Here is a 17,734-nt window from a genome sequence, read left to right as displayed (position 1 = left end):
ATGCATAGAGTTAACGGTTATGTGATCAAGTGAAACAGAATATCTTCACACCTTAAACTGGACGCCCACACCCACACCTTGTGATGGGCAGCCACATGAATAATTTCTGTCACTCACTCAGTTTTCCTGACAGTTCAATTGTTGTGTAAAACCTTAGCAAGTAGTGCAATCAATTACTTACCAGTACAATTAGGGTAGGAATTGACTGTTTGTGTTAGTGCACGTTTGCTTTATAAAATGTGATGTTTTCTTGCTAACATATTCTTTACTGTTTTATACAGAAGTGCAGTAACCTTCCATTGTCATGTTTGTACAAGGTGAGCGATTACCAAAACAATGTATAATTTTTCTAGTTCATCATTTAGTGATTAGTTTTACATTATTTACGAAAAAGTGTCGACTACATGTAGGTTATTATCTGGAGAAAAGGCTTAAGAGTCTATTAGTATTTTTATCATAAATCGTGCTGTTTGACCCATGGCATAACAATTGACAATATTTATGATAGCATGCTGGAAGGCAATGGTTCTCAAACTGGGGGCAGGCCCCCTTTGGGGGAAGATGGTGAAAGAGGGGCCCAGTTTTATGAGATTTTATAAAATGCATTAAATTATCATAAATTCTTAAACCTATGGCTCCTAACCAAATTGCACTATATTGTATCATAGAATTTGAATTAAACAAAACATATTAAGGTTTAAGATTGTTTTTATGTCATGAATTTTCTTTGGAGGGGACTCGAAGGGATGCATCCTACACAAAGAGGATTTGGGGCTGGTGGCACATGCCAAACATTTGAGAACCACCGCTGTAAAATATAATATACAATTATCCGGCGCCTGTTGTGTGGATGACTGTGTATTATCCCACTTTGTGCACATATGATCTTTAATAAATTAATAGACTTAAAATATTAATTTTTGGTTTAATTCCTTCATAATGGTTTAAGAAAGACAACACAAAGTGATATAAGAGACATGAAGCCACAGTAATGTAAGCAACTGATTGCATGGGAAAACAGTTGACTACACAGTTTAGTCTACATTTAAAAACATTGCAAACTGCAGCATGCAAGAACTGAACGACCAGTTTAAACCAGTTTATATTTTTTTAAACCTTACACCGGTCATTGTTGAATATGTTCATTTAAATGTTTAACGTTATGTAATGATATCATTTTTAAAAAATACTTTTAGGCTAAAATGTGGTCAGATCAAAGTAATTTAGCAATTTGAATCAAATTTGCATACCTCCACTGCACCCCAGTGAGGAAATAAAGTATAGCACTTTTTTGCATTTCCCTATTCTGCACTTTTGAAGGTTTATCATTGGTTAAAGATTTAAGTAAATGCAGTGAAAAATAAGTAAGCTAAAAGCTGCTCTGCTGAAATTTAAGTGAATTTAAAATTCAAGATTCAAAGATTCAAATATCTTTATTAATTTATTATTTAATAATCTAAACATTTTTTCCCCTCTATCATATAACTGCTTTATTTCTAAATACAGGTCAGACAGAAGGAGCAATCGTGCCACCTGTCAATGTGCCTATGACACCTGGTGAGTGTTAAATTGCCCTTTTCTTCTATACTGATTATACCCAAATATACCCAAAATGCTAATTGGGCATAGGCTTTTATAAGTAATCATTTACAATCTTGAGGACACAAATGGCCTGCCTCTTCTTCTTTTTACTTTTATTAATAATAATAAAGTTTGTGAAAGCTTGTGCTGCCTTATTCTTGGTAACATGTAACCAGGGGGAAACTGCAGGGTGAAGGAATTAATAATAGAAAGTTCTCTGCTAAAAAGGAAAAAAACTAATGAATAAATGCATATTTCACTTTTTACATTGTGAGTAAATCAGTAACTTTAAAATTCTTTTTATTCATTGTCACAATTGTGACCACCAACATGTGAAAAAAATTAGCAGGTTTCTGAGTTGTGATAGGTTTTACTTCCTTCCTTTATGGGTTTACCAAAGGGTTTCATCTTTCATTGTGGTTAGTTTGACTGTTTCTACAAAGTAGAAATGTACAGACAAAACAATAACAGTCTGAACTTTCATTAATACTACATGTTTGTAAAATGCATTTTATAGCTCAAAACAGAGTTTTATGGTAAACTTCACATATCATTTATTGGCATTTGTCTTTGCTGCTGCTGATAGGATGGTGTCATTTTTTCCCATAGTGTATACCATTGGCCTTCAACAAAACGGCAATGAAGTTTACCCCACACCACCTGGTAAATGCATAAATAGGAAATTTAATTTTACTCTGTGAAGAGCGTGTTTGTAACATTTCTATGGTCTACGTTTTCTCTCCCTGCTGTAGGTTATGTACCACCCCAGGTGCCAATGATGATGCCAGTCCCACAAAGACCCCCTGGCTGTCCCCCAGGCCTGGAGTACCTGACCCAGGTGACCAACAGTTTCACTCATGATATCATTTCAGTGCATATCAACTGTAACCCAGAGCCGAATTATACTCCTGCTAGGCCGTGGGTACAGTTCACACTGTATGCATTGGTTTGATTGGCTATTTTGCTAGTCTCATAGCATGCGGTCTGAGGCTTTATAGAAGCCCATGAGCCACATGTTCATACTCCATACTGTATTTTAGCCTAACAAACCCCTAACAATCTCACATTTGCATTCTCCTTGAAAATACATTTTTGTTTCTCTTATTGGCCTTTCTTTTGCTAATGTACTTTATATATAAATATACTGTATATTTGAATGCACACAGGTGGATCAGCTTCTAGTTCATCAAAAAATAGAACTAATGGAAGGTAATGTTTACCCATTTATTACATCACACTCTTTAAAATTAAAGGGGTCCTTTTGTTGCACTTAAAGGTCCTTTGAATTAGAAAACGTTCTTCAGACTACAAATGTAAGAAATAAATTATTCTTTTAAGGACCTTTGACAGAAGGACTCTCTTTCTTTCTTTCTTTCTTTTATTCTCCCTCTTTTACAGTTCTCATGGGATGGGAGACCAATAATCAATATGTAATTAAAAACAGTTTAGGGCAGCAGGTATTTTTGGCTGCTGAGGAGAACGACTTTTGCACGCGTATGTTCTGTGGACCAATGCGCTCCTTCATAATCCATATCCAAAATAACATGGGGCAAGAAGTGATAACTTTATCCCGTCCCCTTAACTGCAGCAGCTGTTTCTTTCCTTGTTGTCTACAAGAGGTAAAACCACTCAACCACAGCACAAAGCATGCTACGCAAACTGTGTTTTACTGCTATGCATCAACACCTACTTTAACACATCTGTGGTCGCAGTGAGCAAAATATCACAAGTATTCGCATGCATTAGTTTTAAATGTGCCAAAGAATGCATTGAAATAATATGTTAATAGTTCTTTGATATTTACAAAGAACATATTTAGTGCAAAAAGTATCGAGAAATGCATTGCATGCAATTTAAATGTCCATTTACAATTTGTTCTTTACATGAAATGGTCTATTTTTGCCCTTTTTGGAAGGGTTATGAATAATAATGTTTAGCTCTGCTCTGCTTTGAGGCTCATGTCAGTAGCTCACATTAGTAAACATTTTAACAATTTTGTAATTAATTTAATGTGTATGTTCGGGGCGTACATGTTGAGATTGGCCTGTTTTCCAGCAGTCTTTTGCATGCACGAGGCTTTCATAAAAAAGTTGAAACAAACGCATTTGAGGCTTACAATGTGTTATAACCATGTATACAGATTCTTATTACTCACCTATGCCTAGGTAAATACAGTTTTTTATTCCATCGCACCTTTAATAACATTATGATATTGTCCATCTTGCTATTCAGTGTAGTTATATTTGGGGGTTGATGTCAATTAGCACCAATAAATAACTAATAAATGTATTTATATGATGTTAATATCAGTGCTTCCTTTCAGCTGGAGGTTCAGAGCCCTCCTGGCAGCCCTATTGGATATGTAAGTCAATGCTGGCATCCTTACCTTCCAAAGTTTCTTATTCAGAATGAGAGAAAAGAACCAGTTTTGAGGATTGTGGGGCCGTTCTGTGACTGCAAGTGTTGTTCTGATGTTAATTTTGAGGTATGGTATAAATTATGCCATATTCTGTCTTATTTGAAAAAAAAAATGTATAAAAAAGGGATTACGCAACTGATGCTTGTAAATGTGACAATAGGTGATGTCACTGGATGAATCCTCAGTGATTGGTCGGATTAGCAAACAATGGACGGGATTTGAGGCAGAAGCATTTACTGATGCAGACAACTTTGGTCTTCAATTTCCAATGGATCTGGATGTGAAAATAAAGGCGGTTATATTAGGGGCCTGCTTTCTTATTGTGAGTAATATTAATTCTAATCATAAAGGTATTTTTTGGATAAGCATGATAAAGAATTAGTTTTGAACTTATTCATTTCAATTTATTTTATTTTCCCCACAATATTAAGAAGGTTTTTTGGCTAATACATCCATAAATCAAAAACGTGTAGCATAAAAAGTCCATTAAGATTTTGTTTTATGAACCAAATTCATTTATAAACATGGATTCAGTATTATTAACTGTATAATTTGTACTAAAACTGAATAATTTTCAGTATTTGCTGATAGGTATTGTGATGGATGAGGATTAAGTAAGGATGTTTAATATTATATGTAACCCTTGTCTTTTTTTTACTTATAACTTACAGGATTTCATGTATTTTGAGCACACCCAAGACAAAAATTGAAACCATCGAGGAGCTAGATTTTTTACTTTCCTTTAAAAAACAAAGAACTTTTTGTTTGGTTATTACAGTATCATATCTCAAGAATGTGAAATGCACTGTAATAAAATAAAGGTGTATCTAATTTACTGTTCCTGATGTGTTGCAATTTCATACCCTTTCATGTATCATCATTTACCATAGCATAAGGTTAAGGCCTATCAGGGACACTGCATTCCCATTTTAAATGTGCGCATACATTTAGGCTGCGTCCGATATCTAAGGAAGCTGACTTGTTGCCTTTGTGCCTCATGAGGCAATGGTACACACCAGGCAGTGCACAGATCTTTTGAGTGGCATATGCTGAAAGGGCACCCCTTTCACATAAATAGCACTTAATAATAATCTTAAAAACTTTATATTTTTCACTATTATTGATAGTTTTATAGATAATATAATCAGGGTTTCAGTTTGCATACATAAAGTTCAATAAAAGAATATTTGAAGAAAAATATTTTTTAATATTCTGTTTGGTTTCGTGAGCTAATTTTTTATTATTTGGTTAACATGTTCATGCATGTCACTGAGAAAAGGGAGAAATAGGAGATTAAAGATCAAAATAGGAGATAACACTATAGCCATGCCATTAGCATATCCAACATGTATCTGCCTACCTGGCAAAAACTGTGCGGAGGATCTTGGTCATTTGACGATACACTAAGGTTGGTTGTTCTCTCTCATGCACTACACTTTTTTTAAAATAAGACAACAATGAAAAATAAATAAAAAATGGTCAAAAGTTCAGTTGCAGTTTAATTGTTCCTCTTCACTATATATATACATATATTAATACACACACATTGCACGCGCACACACAGACACACTTAATTGTACACTGAACTTTTTGTTTAACTTTTTTATTAAAAACATTTATGGTGTTGTTGCTATGGCAACCTAAGGCAATAGCGTCAATTTACCGTTAAAAATGTATTTATTTCAGCCAAAATTCTCTATTGGACCATTTTAACTGAACATCTGGCTCATTTTGTGCCGTGGCTAAAGAAGGTAGGCTACCTGCTACTCTTACTCTAATAACTTTTAAATTAACTTATTCAAATGTATGTATATTTAAGAGACCCATGCCAGATTTCATAGCGGGGGTGCTTAACCGGATGGTATTAAGTCATTTACAAAACGTGGGCCATAGCTGACTGACTTACTATTATTTGCTGTTCTCAGATATTGTTTTAGTTGTGGTATGCGCTGATTATTGTACAGCAATGTTTATCTGTTTTTTTCTCTGCGCTGATCTGATTTTACAAAGGGATCATTGAAACATGAAACAAAGGCAAACCATCAATACCATTTTTCGGAACTTGTTTCTGTTATCTTTGTATCAAAATATAGCATTTAAAGAAGTAAAACCTCTCTACGGAGCTGCAGGTGCAGTTTTGTTGTAACCGAAGCCTCGTGCGCGCGCGTTTGTGCGCGTGTGTCATTTGTTGTTGGGGTTTATGGCGACATTCACAACGCCTTAAAGCAACTACATTGCATTTTTGAATCTTTCATGTGGGGCTGCCACAAAAATGTGTTGCATCCAGTAGGGCTAGAAGTAGTGACAGTCAGTGCAATTTTGTTTTGAAGTAGATGCTAAACATCTACGGTAAAGCTGAAGGATCCGCCTTGATCGTTTCCAAAACTGTACTGTGTTGATAATTTCCATAGATATACAGTCTGTAGCGCTTCCGTATAAACGAGAGACAAAGCATTGATAGCTAGCGTCAAAGAAGTCAATCATACCATTTCACGTTTTTCTAGAGTTAGTTTTCTCGCTGTTGGATGCGATCTCCATAATCAGAAGTTTGTTGTTCAACGCAAGTAAGCAGCAAACTCCACAGAGGAGAAAGACTTACAGGAGCACATGAATACACAGCTCTGTATTGTGTGAGTAACATAATAACCTATTTCTTTCTTTCTTTCTTTCTTTCTTTCTTTCTTTCTTTCTTTCTTTCTTTCTTTCTTTCTTTCTTTCTTTCTGTCTTGTAAAGGTAGCTAACTAAAAACTAAACAGATTGAATTAATAAAATTAAACTTCATTTTTCTGATAACAGAATTCCACACAAGATCTGGGTTACTTGGTGACACTGATCAGGTCAACATATCAATGCCAATTGCATAAAGTATACTGTATATAACCACTAAGTTAAGACTTAAGAACTTCAGAACATCTAGATTTAATGTAACTGACCTAAAGTAATGCAAAGTCCAGAAAAAAATTGATTACTTGTAAGATTAGTCTAAGCAATTTAAACCATTGGAATCTAGTCACTGAGTTGTTGCATATACATTATTATACAACATTTATTATTTCTGAAATCACAGCATGCAGAAATTAAGAATTTTTTTCCAGTTGTGGTAAAAGAAGCCTAAAAAAACCCACTACTGGTAGTTATAATAACAATAGTAATTTCAAGTAGGCTATTAAAATTGGTATCGTGCACTGTAAAAATGCTGGTTGTTTCAATGCATGGCTGGGTTATAAGAAGAGTTACACCGCACTCACGATCAATAAGGTGCTAGACAATAAAGTAGTCAATGAAAATAAAGACGTCTGCACACTTAAATCCTTAGCAACGTCTTTATTTTCATTCCTGTTGCTAAGGATTTAAGTGTGCAGACGTCTTTATTTTCAATGCATGGCTGGGTAAAATGAAAACAATCCCAACAGTTTTAAATTGACCTTGAAAATGTCCACTTTATGTCTAGAAAAAAATAACAACATTTTTGTAGTGTAATAGTGGATCTAGGTATTAAGTTAGTATAATGATAGATTATTATTATATTTCTTTGTTTCAATCAAGTATTATTTTTCATAAATAGTATGTGTATACTAAGTAATAGTATATACTAAGATTTATAGTATTTTATAGTATAATATTTTTTAAGTAATAGCCGGTTGTTATATATATATATATTTTTTTTTTTTTGTTTATACTAAGGTTGGGTGTAAAAAGCAGTAGGCAACAATGTCTGAGAAAATATTTTGTAGGGAGCCTTGCAACTAGGTCAAATGACTTGATGTTAACCATCTGGCACTTCTGGCATCTTATCTAAAATGATCAAGCATTCATTAAGAGGCCATTGATGTCATGCAACCCAGTATCACAAAATTACGTACCTATAGTCACGTAATTTTGTGAGTGTTTTCTGTGACACTGACACGTTTTTCCGCCTTTTTGCGTGAACATGTCACGTATTTCTGTTTACGTGTCACTGTCACGTATTTGTTACTCAACTGTTTTGTCCTATTTTCTTACCATTATCGCTTCGGTTTGGGGTTAGATTTACATAAAATTGCATCCTTACCCAAACCCAACTTTTATATAGTTTAAAAATCATAAAATATAAAAAATAAATCAAGAAAAAAGGTTGAAACCAATACTTAAAGTGACATCCTAACGCAAACACTAAATCTAACCCTAAACCGAAGCATTAATGGTTTGAAAATAGGACAAAACAGTTGAGTAAAACAAAGTCAGACTTTTTAAAATACTACTATTGTGTATTTCCTTATTTCCTGTTTGGAAAAATGAGGACATTCCATTACTGAAACAAAATGGCAAAAAATGAAAGGATAACATCAGCCTAACTTGTTTGTCTGGTTTACTTATTTGCAGGAAGTACTAATTTGTAGCCTTCTACCATGTCAGCCAACAGTGGTGAGTGTGCTAAGCCCTTATCATCAGCAACCTGATCCTGATAGCACTGTGGTATTTACTGCTGTTGTACAGCATACCTCACAGAGGAACCTATATTATGGATTCACAGCAAAAAATTTGACTATTATTTTAATTTTTATTTATTTAGCTATATTTTACCAGCAAGTCTTATTGAGTTTATAATCTCTTTAACAAGAGAGACCTTGCCAGGGTAGCAGCCAGGAACAGAAATTAGCCATCCACCATTATACAAATGGTGTATTCAAAGATTCTTACTGCCATGTACTCTAAAGTACACATAGGGATAGGGCTTATCCTAGTCCCAGTCTTAAATACATGTTTGAGTTGCTTTAATGTCTGGAAAACTGCCACTAAGACATTTAGGTTTACAAAAATACCTTACTAAAAAAACAATAGTGGTGTGCATCTTAAGACAAAACAATGGCACTGATATATGTTAGGAAATGTCAGTGCAAGATATTTTTAAATGAAGGCAGCTCAAACATGCATTAGGATAAGACCTGCCCAGGATATAATATAACTAAGGCCTAGTCCTGGATTAATTTAAACCCTTTCTGGGAAACTGTCCCATAATGTGTGCTAAAAACACTTCCACATAAGTAGAGAGATGTCCTTGGTTGAGATTAAAACATTAAAACTTGTTACATTTTTGTTCTTTTGATACTTTTCAATTGATCTCCAACCATCGAAGTACATCCTGCTCCTCCATATGGCCAGCCATCAGCCATGCCAGGACAAGGTAAGAGTAGCTTGTCAGAAAGGTATTTTTTAGGAAAATTGTATTGTACTACTTAAATTGTTCACATATAAAGTAAAAAAAATCATTATAATTTTACTGTTGGTCACACCAAACCAAACCTGCTATGTTATGTGGGTCTCTGACACAACAAGCTCCTAAAAGCGTATTTTTCAAAAAACTTTTTAAAATGGACATCCCCATTCATGCTGGTATAAGCTTTTGCCTGTAATATCAAAATCATAAATATACTTTAAATAGAATTAAAATGTCTTTGATAAAATAGCTTTTTATACAATGGTTGCACCACCTGACACAGAAAGTTTACCAGCCACATTAAAGTAGCTATTTTTTGTATTTTACAGAAATCTACAAACCTTTAATTCAGCCAAAAAGACCACTTGGGGTTTACTGGATGATGTGATTTCATGTTTACTGTTTATACTTGTTAAATATAAATAGCCTGTGATTGTGGTTGTGACATGTGAGAACATACAAATATTCGGACAATATGTGGAATTCAAAACAAAATGCTTTTCAATTATCCTAACATCCTAACAGCTTCTGATCGTCATGGAATTTGTTTAAAGTAAAGAGTTCAAACATAAAATAATACAAAAATATCTCATTTTTTACATTTTTAATAATTTAAACATAATTACAGAAATTATTGAAAGTGTATTTAAACACAATATGTTTTATAGAATAAAGTGACACATGTCATAAATGTATCAAGTTATTTTTATAGTGCCCCTGGACACAGCCCAGTCACACGAAATTACGTACCTATAGTCACGTAATGTTTTGATTCTTTTTCCTGATACTGTCACAAACTGCACACAAATTTCCTTGTTTTTTCGTGATTGTATCACAAATTTTTGTTTATATGTCATTGTCACATATTGGTTACTCAAGTGTATTGTCCTATTTTCTTACCATTGCTGCTTCGGTTTAGGGTTAGATTTACATAAAATGACATCCTTACCCAAACCCAACTTTAACCCTAACGCCAGGCGACAATGTTTTAAAATTTAGAAAATATAAAAAAATAAATCAGAAAATGTAGTATAAAGCAATAGTTACAGTCACATCCTAACGCAAACACCAAATCTAACCCTAAACCGAAGCGAAAATGGTTTGAAAATAGGAAAAAGCAGTTGAGTAACCAATCCGTGACAATGACACATAAACAGAAATTTGTGATACGATCACGAAAAAATTCGGAAATATGTGACAGTATCACGAAAAAGAATAAAAAAATTACGTGACTAAAGGTACATAAATATGCACGTCATGTCATTGACCCGTATATGTTATGTACTTTCCAAAAGTAATTTAATTGCCACGTGTGCATGAGAGGTAACACTCTATGGGCCCTATCTTGCACCCAGCGCAATTGACTTTGTCAGTGACGCATGTATCATTTGTATTTTGCCCCGGCGCACAGCGGGTTTTTCCCTCCACAGACGCACGTCGGCAAGCTAGGGAATGAACTTGCGCTCCCTGGGCGGTTCAGCACAAAAAAAGAGGCGTGTTCCGGCGCAAACCATCCCTGATGCTATTTTGCAGTTTCAAAAAACAATTGCGCCACTGACCAGAAAAAAAGTTTAAAGTCAGTGGCGCGTTGCGCGTTGTTCATTATGCTATTTTAAGGGCGCATGCTTGACCATAATGTATAGCGTGCACAACGCGCACACACTTTGCATCTAATCTACACAGATGCAACAGTTATTTTTGCAAATCATAAATTGTTACACTAAAAAATATTAATACACGAGATAAGGGGAATCATAGTGATGAGCATTGTGGTGATATTTTTTATTTATTCTCATGCAAATAACGATTAAAATATTTTCATAACTTTGTTGTGTGGCTGTATTACGTTTATTTTATGGAAATCATAGTTAAAATGTTTTCATAAGAAACCTTAATGTATATGAACTTGATTTGAGTACTTTGGGGTTGGACCTTGCTTGCGTTTCTTGGGTCCGATTTCAAAGCCCCCAAACCCGTTTAGCGGTGAGGGTGGACGCAGCGATGTCCTCTGCTGGCGTCTGTGTAGAGGCAGATCCACCTCCCATTACACGGCGTGCCCGATTTATGCTGGCAAGCTTGGTATTCCCCCGTCTCCTGACGTCATTGTAGCGCTTGGCGCAACGATGGGGATGCCAGCTGATGAGACTGTGGCTATTTCCTCTCACGCCTGTTTAACCTACGCTGATTTGGGCGGGTTTCTCCTATCCCTATACAAAACAACTTCTCTGTCTTTGCTGCTCTTACAAGAACGTGGGTCTCCTTGGCTGTAAACCGCTCCTGGCGTGCGCCTGGTAAATCCGTCATAATAATAGCAACCCGCCATGGAACTTGCGCCCTTGCGTTAAAAGCGAATGTTGGATGACGTTCTGATTGGTTTATTTGACGTTACGCCCAAACCACACCTATGAATAATGAACCTACTTCAGACCAACCCCTTATTGATTTGCGCCTGGCACAAGAGTTATTTCTCATGCCGGGGAAAATAGCAACAGCGCCCAAGATCCGCCACCAAACTCACTTGCGCGTTGCGCTTCGCACTTGCGTTTCAGATCGTTAAAATAGGGCCCATTATCTCAGTCATGCACATTTAAATGTGGTACTCATTCACTTTTATCTAAAAATATAGGCCAAATACAATATCATACAAGTTTTGAAGAATATGGGGATTTGTAAAAATTAAGACAGAATTTCAGTAATTGGGTGAATCTTTATAATTTTTTCTTTATTTTGTGCCCTGCTTAAGGTCCTATGCCCAATCAGATTCAAATGATGCCAGTTCCACCAAGACCTGCTGGCTGCCCTCCAGGACTTGAGTACTTGGCCCAGGTAGAGCTTTTTACTTGTTCTTGCTGCTATAGCCACTGATGGAATTTTCAGCTGATATATTCTCGAAAGTTGACTAAATATGTTTTGAGCAATTAGCAATAAATGTCCTTATTAAAAGGATTGATTAACTGGATAATTTAAAATAGGATAAAATAACAGTTGGTAAGAAATAAAGTACTGTTTAATTTACTATCATGCCACACATTCTCCCAAGTATTCTTCACATTTTAAAATATACATTTTTCCCTTTTTTGTAATTTAGATTGATCAGCTTCTTGTTCACCAGAAAGTTGAGCTAGCTGAAGGTAATGTTGTAATGTCTATAATTGGTTATTTTTACTGATATTACAGTTTTTTTCGATTGCTAAACGCCAGTGGGCACAACTGGAGTCACATGTGCAAAACTCTAACTACAGTCTGCACAGCAGCAGTTCATGTGGACCAAACTCTAGTTCGTTTTTCATTGCTTGAACACAGTTTTCAAAACTTTACACACTTATTCCATGACTTTAACCACAACCTGCACAACACTGTGGATTTACAGCACTTTGTTCAAATGCTAACACACTGCTGTCAAAACTGTGAATCACACATTCAAAACAAAATTGATTTCAGCCTTGTGCCTTTCAAACACTGCTGATTGCAATTTCATATAAATATAAATTCCAATTTCATATATATATTTCATTTATATATAATATTACCTTTCATGTACTTTAAGTTTCTACCTTTTTTCTCATTACTGTAATTCCGTAAATTACTACAGACAACTGAAGCAAACTGCTAATTTTCATTTACCCTAAAAAATTATGATGTTCTAAAAAAAATATTGTGATAAATCAATAAATAAATCATTCTTTAAAGAAAACATTACTTGGTGTGACATCACTGAAATTGTTAAAACTGTAAAGATATAAAGTTAGTATTTTGTGTATTGGTGTTTGATGTTAGTGTTTTTCCTCTCAGTGTGTTGTGAGTGACAGTGTGTGTTATCTCAGTGAGGGTTGTGTTTAGTGTTTGGCTGCACGGAGCTGTTTTGAGCCATATGTTAAGAGTTGTGCTCAGGTGACTTTTGGTAGTGCAGACTGTAGTTAGAGTTTTGCACATGTAGCTCCAGTTGTGCCCACTGTCGTTTAGCAATCGAAAAAAACTGTAACTGAATACTAAGCAATAATTCACATTCATGAACATCAATTAAAATTAAAAACATTTCTAAAATAAAATCAACAACATGTACGCGTAAATATTTCTTATTTCTTGTGTGTCCTTTGATTATTGTATCCTCAAGTTAGTTACAAACATCAGTTTATCAATTAATGCTACGATTTAAAGGTCACCTCATATAGCAATTTTTCAAGATGTACTAGTTGGTTTCCCCAAAAATGTGTCTGTGACGTTTCTATAGATCATTTATTATACCATGATGAAAGTTTTTTGGATGCGCAGGAAAGGAAAATTGTGTTTGTGTGTCTCTTTAAATGCAAATGAGCTTATGCTCTCCTCCACACTTATTGTTATCTATACTGAAAACATACACAGTTTAAATCACTTTACAATCACTTTACTTCATTGTTTATAATGAACGTGCGCAGTGGCGTAGCAAGTCGGTCCCGTGCCCATATGCAAAAAAAATGTATGTGCCCTCTTAAGCCAAAGCCCCCCCCCAACCTTGCCCGTTGGCACTGTTAACTGTGGCGCGCAGGTCTGTTAACAACATATACTTTTAATAAGGTAGTCAAATATTTTTACTTTAAAGGTGCAGTGTGTAAATTTTAGCGGCTTCTAGTGGTGAGGTTGAAAATTGCAACCAACGGCTCAGTCCACTGCTCACCCCTCGCTTTTGAAACGCACAAAGAAGCTATGGTAGCCGCCACCAAAAAAAACGTGTCATCGATGGAGACAACTTAGTAAACAAAGTTTGTCCATTAAGGGCTTCTGTAGGGGAACCCTCAGTATATGTAGATAAAAACATATTATTCTAAGGTAATAAAAACATAACGCTTCATTATAAAAAGGTCTTTATACACCCCTGATGATATAGTTTTGGATATTATTTTGCATTTCTGTCAAGAGATCCTTCTAAAAATTACACACTGCACCTTTAAAGGGTAGATTTAAATAAAGAAAAACTAAATGTTTTGGGTAGTTTTTGACTAACTTCTCCGCATTCTCTTTAAGGCCCCACTTTTATGTTTATATTTGTCCATCCTTAATGTTCATGTAGATAGCTGCTATAGTAACCTCTCACACTGTGTTTTCATTTTTTTTGGTGCGGCAATGCCTCATTTACAAAATTGATGGCATAGTAGTTTACGGCAGCCGCGGAGTGCAAAACAATAATAAACGCAAACAAGAAATTATGGAGAAATTAGACATTATGTAGAAATAAGAAATCACTACACATGATATGCTTACAAAAATATATTTATTGCGGCCACAAATAAAAATTACATTGAAAAAATACTTAATTAAAAGTTGGGGCGGGCCCAGGGAGTAAAATTAGAATTATGTGGCAGTGGACAGTCTGCGTGTTCGTCATGGAACATGCTAACAAGCACTTTCACATTTCTTTGGAATTGTGTTTTACATAAAAAAGTAGGATTCTTACTTTTTCCAGAGGTGAAACTGGATGCGATGGATCTGTCTGGTGTAAAATCATTCATGCAAACATAAACAAATGTAGTTTTGGGGTGTGTGTTCCCTTTAAAGATAAAACTATCCACTGCGTCTTCAGTAACTAGAGTTTTAAGCCCAGAGTATAGTCTCTTTTTTACGTTTACGTGAACATAATGCAATGCATCTCCTGGGCTACATACTACATTCTTTTGTATGCGCTGTACATGTAATGTATGCAGTGTTTGAAAAATCAGGCGGTGCGCAGTCTTCTGAGGGTGAAAACTGCGTCTGTATGCGGACCCTCGCGTAAAAACAGAACTATGCAGTACGTCAGCCTTCATGTTGACTCTTTTATGGCTTACATCCAACAACAAAACACCTCATTTGTTTACGGGAAATTCTGGTCGCTCGCTACAGATACTCTGGCCGTGGAAACAATGGTGGACAAGTGTACAACACGTTGGGGATAGTAACTATGCAAATACAGCAGAGTCAGTCAGCGGTTGTGGGCAGGGCACAGCTTGTTTTGAGGTTTACCGGGGATTAAAAAATACCAAAGCATGGTTGTTTACATTTAATGTGAAACTTGATCTTGTTTTATGAACACAAGGATGATATCCTGGCTAGACATGGTAGCTAGCTCCGAGCGCTTTCTAAAAAAAAACCTATAAATATGCCAGTGATGCTGGAATGGTGTTAAGAAATAACTAAACAAACAAACAAACAAAAAAGATATCTTCCATCAAAAAAGTGCGTGAACCCTAAATATGCAGTACATTTAACCACTCTTTGTAAATGTGTTCACATTTTTCAATGACTTATTTGCAGTAATACTGGGCTGGGAGACAAATAATAAGTACGTTGTGAAGAACAGTATGGGTCAGCAGGTGTTTTATGTGGCTGAGGAGAACGACTGCTGTACCAGGCAGTGCTGTGGACCGCTGCGCTCATTTGTCCTTCATATTCAGGATAACAGTGGGCAGGAAGTCATGACACTTACACGCCCTTTGAGGTGCGGGAGCTGCTGTTGCCCCTGTTGCCTACAAGAGGTAATACATATTTCTGTTTACGAAGTCAAATCCTATGGTCAGTTGCTTTAACCATCCACAGGCCTCAAAGCCTTTTGCCGAACTCATGGGTTTGTCCCCTTTTAAACCTAAGCTGGGTTTTTACAGTGTTAATCAATAACAGCTCCACTTTATTTTGTCAATGTCTAAGATGCTGGGTTTTGTGTCTACTTCTCAGCTTGAAATCCAGTCTCCGCCAGGCAACCCGATTGGATATGTGATCCAGAACTGGCATCCTTTCATTCCTAAGTTTACCATACAGAATGAGAAGCGAGAAGCAGTTCTGAAGATAGTGGGACCGTGCTGCTCCTGCAAATGTTGCTCTGATGTGAACTTTGAGGTATAAACAATGCAGAAAGTTGACATAAATTGTATAATGTAGTTAATTTTTATTGCTTTTAATGTAATCATATTTAACAAAGAAATATTTGTACATTTCCTTATTTTAGCTGTTTCAAATGAGAACACAAATGTTGGGCATAATGCAGAAAAATTCCATTACATCATAAACCATTACATCATGTAGTCTGTTCACAATAAACAAACAACTTTACCACTTTAGAGCCTATTTGCATGATCGTAAGTTTATTTATTTTAACAGGTGCTGTCCATGGATGAGTCAACGCAGGTGGGCCGAATCTCCAAACAGTGGACGGGTCTGGTGAAAGAAGCTTTCACTGATGCAGACAATTTTGGAATCAACTTTCCTTTGGATTTGGACGTGAAGATCAAAGCTGCTCTTTTTGGAGCATGTTTTCTCATAGTAAGCAAAAATCCACCATTGCTATCATATGCCATCATATTTCTGGTTGGACCAGTTTGTAGCTCATGTATGTCTCTTTGTGTTAAAGTAAAGATCTGTATCTTTTCTTTCAGGACTTCATGTTCTTTGAACATAGTGAATAACTCATACATTACTGCATTTAATGTAAGTATTAATGGGTGTTTTGGAGTAAAGAAACATGTATTTAATAAGAGGGTTTTATTTTAATTTATATTGAGCTTTGTAGTCACATACATAATTATGTCTCTGTTATAGACATGTAAAATGTGTACAATGTATAATAGTAACTATTTTCTTCCAAATGTTGTATCATTGCAGGTTTCTTTCATTTTGCAATTTCAGATGTTATCGATTGATCAAAATAAAAAGGAATTATGCAAGTATAATGTTGTTTTTTTTGTAGACATTTTTATTTGTAGACTGACGTCAACATTATATTATGTACTGTACTCTTATGATACCACCACTAGGTGGCAGCAGTTACTTTTACAAAAATACTGGCAGTTCTTAAACATAACCTAATCTGGAAACATTTGCAAACAAGCTATACTTGCTTTTTAATTTGACTTATGTCTTTTAATTATTATCAACATAATTCATTCTATAAATGTTTATATCTCTGTGTATATAAAATACTTTTGCTAACACCGTCTGATGTATCTCAATGTTTTTAGAAAATTATTGCTTGAAATATTTGAATTTACATAAATCCCTTAACATGAAAAGAAATAAATGAAATTGTAATATTATTATAATTATAATAAATTATATCAGAAGTATTTTTTAGCACCTAGCATCTTTTCTGTCTGGTAAAAATGCACTTGCATTGCACTTGAATAATGATAAAAAATGTATTTGAAAGTACATTTAGTAGGTATCACCAACTCAATTTGTTAGTATATTCGAAATGATCTGTACAGTTTTTAAACGTAATTAATTTATTATCAGCCAAGTGCATCATGCACATGTAAGCCAAATGCATATTTGAGGGAGAATTCCTCTTTCCCTGCTGAAAACTGGGAGAAACACCAGTTTCAGGGCAGCTGAATGTATTTAGTTTGATCAATAATGGAGAATTCATCTGTTGATGGAGGTGCTGAGAGACCTAGACAGCCTCTAATGAAAGAGCTTGACTGATGTTGAGGTCTGATTTGTCTGTGACAGCAGCCAAAGGCCTCAACTCAACTCCACCCACGTGCACATGTGCATACACACACACACACACACACACACACACACTCGC

General features: G+C 35.3%; 2 protein-coding genes across 4 annotated transcripts; both read left to right on the top strand.

Moving 5' to 3' along the window:
• Window positions 1–1,510: 1,510 nt before the first annotated feature.
• Window positions 1,511–4,722, top strand: LOC135747565 (phospholipid scramblase 2-like). The gene is made up of 8 exons (XM_065265977.1): window positions 1,511–1,557; window positions 2,191–2,244; window positions 2,334–2,419; window positions 2,748–2,790; window positions 2,980–3,200; window positions 3,905–4,066; window positions 4,161–4,322; window positions 4,672–4,722. The coding sequence occupies exons 1-8, from the start codon at window positions 1,548–1,550 to the stop codon at window positions 4,708–4,710; spliced, it is 777 nt and encodes a 258-aa protein (XP_065122049.1). The 5' UTR covers window positions 1,511–1,547; the 3' UTR covers window positions 4,711–4,722.
• A 669-nt stretch (window positions 4,723–5,391) lies between these two features.
• Window positions 5,392–17,243, top strand: LOC135750578 (phospholipid scramblase 1-like). 3 transcript variants are annotated; one of them, XM_065269470.2, is made up of 11 exons: window positions 5,392–5,408; window positions 5,687–5,751; window positions 8,364–8,405; window positions 9,118–9,165; window positions 11,942–12,024; window positions 12,287–12,329; window positions 15,469–15,689; window positions 15,886–16,047; window positions 16,309–16,470; window positions 16,584–16,635; window positions 16,810–17,243. In XM_065269470.2, the coding sequence occupies exons 3-10, from the start codon at window positions 8,390–8,392 to the stop codon at window positions 16,611–16,613; spliced, it is 765 nt and encodes a 254-aa protein (XP_065125542.1). In that variant the 5' UTR covers window positions 5,392–5,408; window positions 5,687–5,751; window positions 8,364–8,389; the 3' UTR covers window positions 16,614–16,635; window positions 16,810–17,243. The 3 variants fall into 3 exon arrangements, with proteins under 3 accessions (XP_065125542.1, XP_073671046.1, XP_065125533.1); XM_065269461.2 differs by lacking the exons at window positions 5,392–5,408; window positions 5,687–5,751 and adding an exon at window positions 6,236–6,630; XM_073814945.1 differs by lacking the exons at window positions 5,392–5,408; window positions 5,687–5,751; window positions 16,810–17,243 and adding an exon at window positions 6,235–6,630 and having other exon boundaries at window positions 16,584–16,801.
• Window positions 17,244–17,734: the final 491 nt, after the last annotated feature.

Source organism: Paramisgurnus dabryanus, chromosome 6, assembly GCF_030506205.2.
Source record: "Paramisgurnus dabryanus chromosome 6, PD_genome_1.1, whole genome shotgun sequence".
NCBI classification, from domain to species: domain Eukaryota; kingdom Metazoa; phylum Chordata; class Actinopteri; order Cypriniformes; family Cobitidae; genus Paramisgurnus; species Paramisgurnus dabryanus.
Note: the sequence above shows the minus strand (reverse complement) of the source record. Positions and strands in the feature narration are given on the sequence as shown.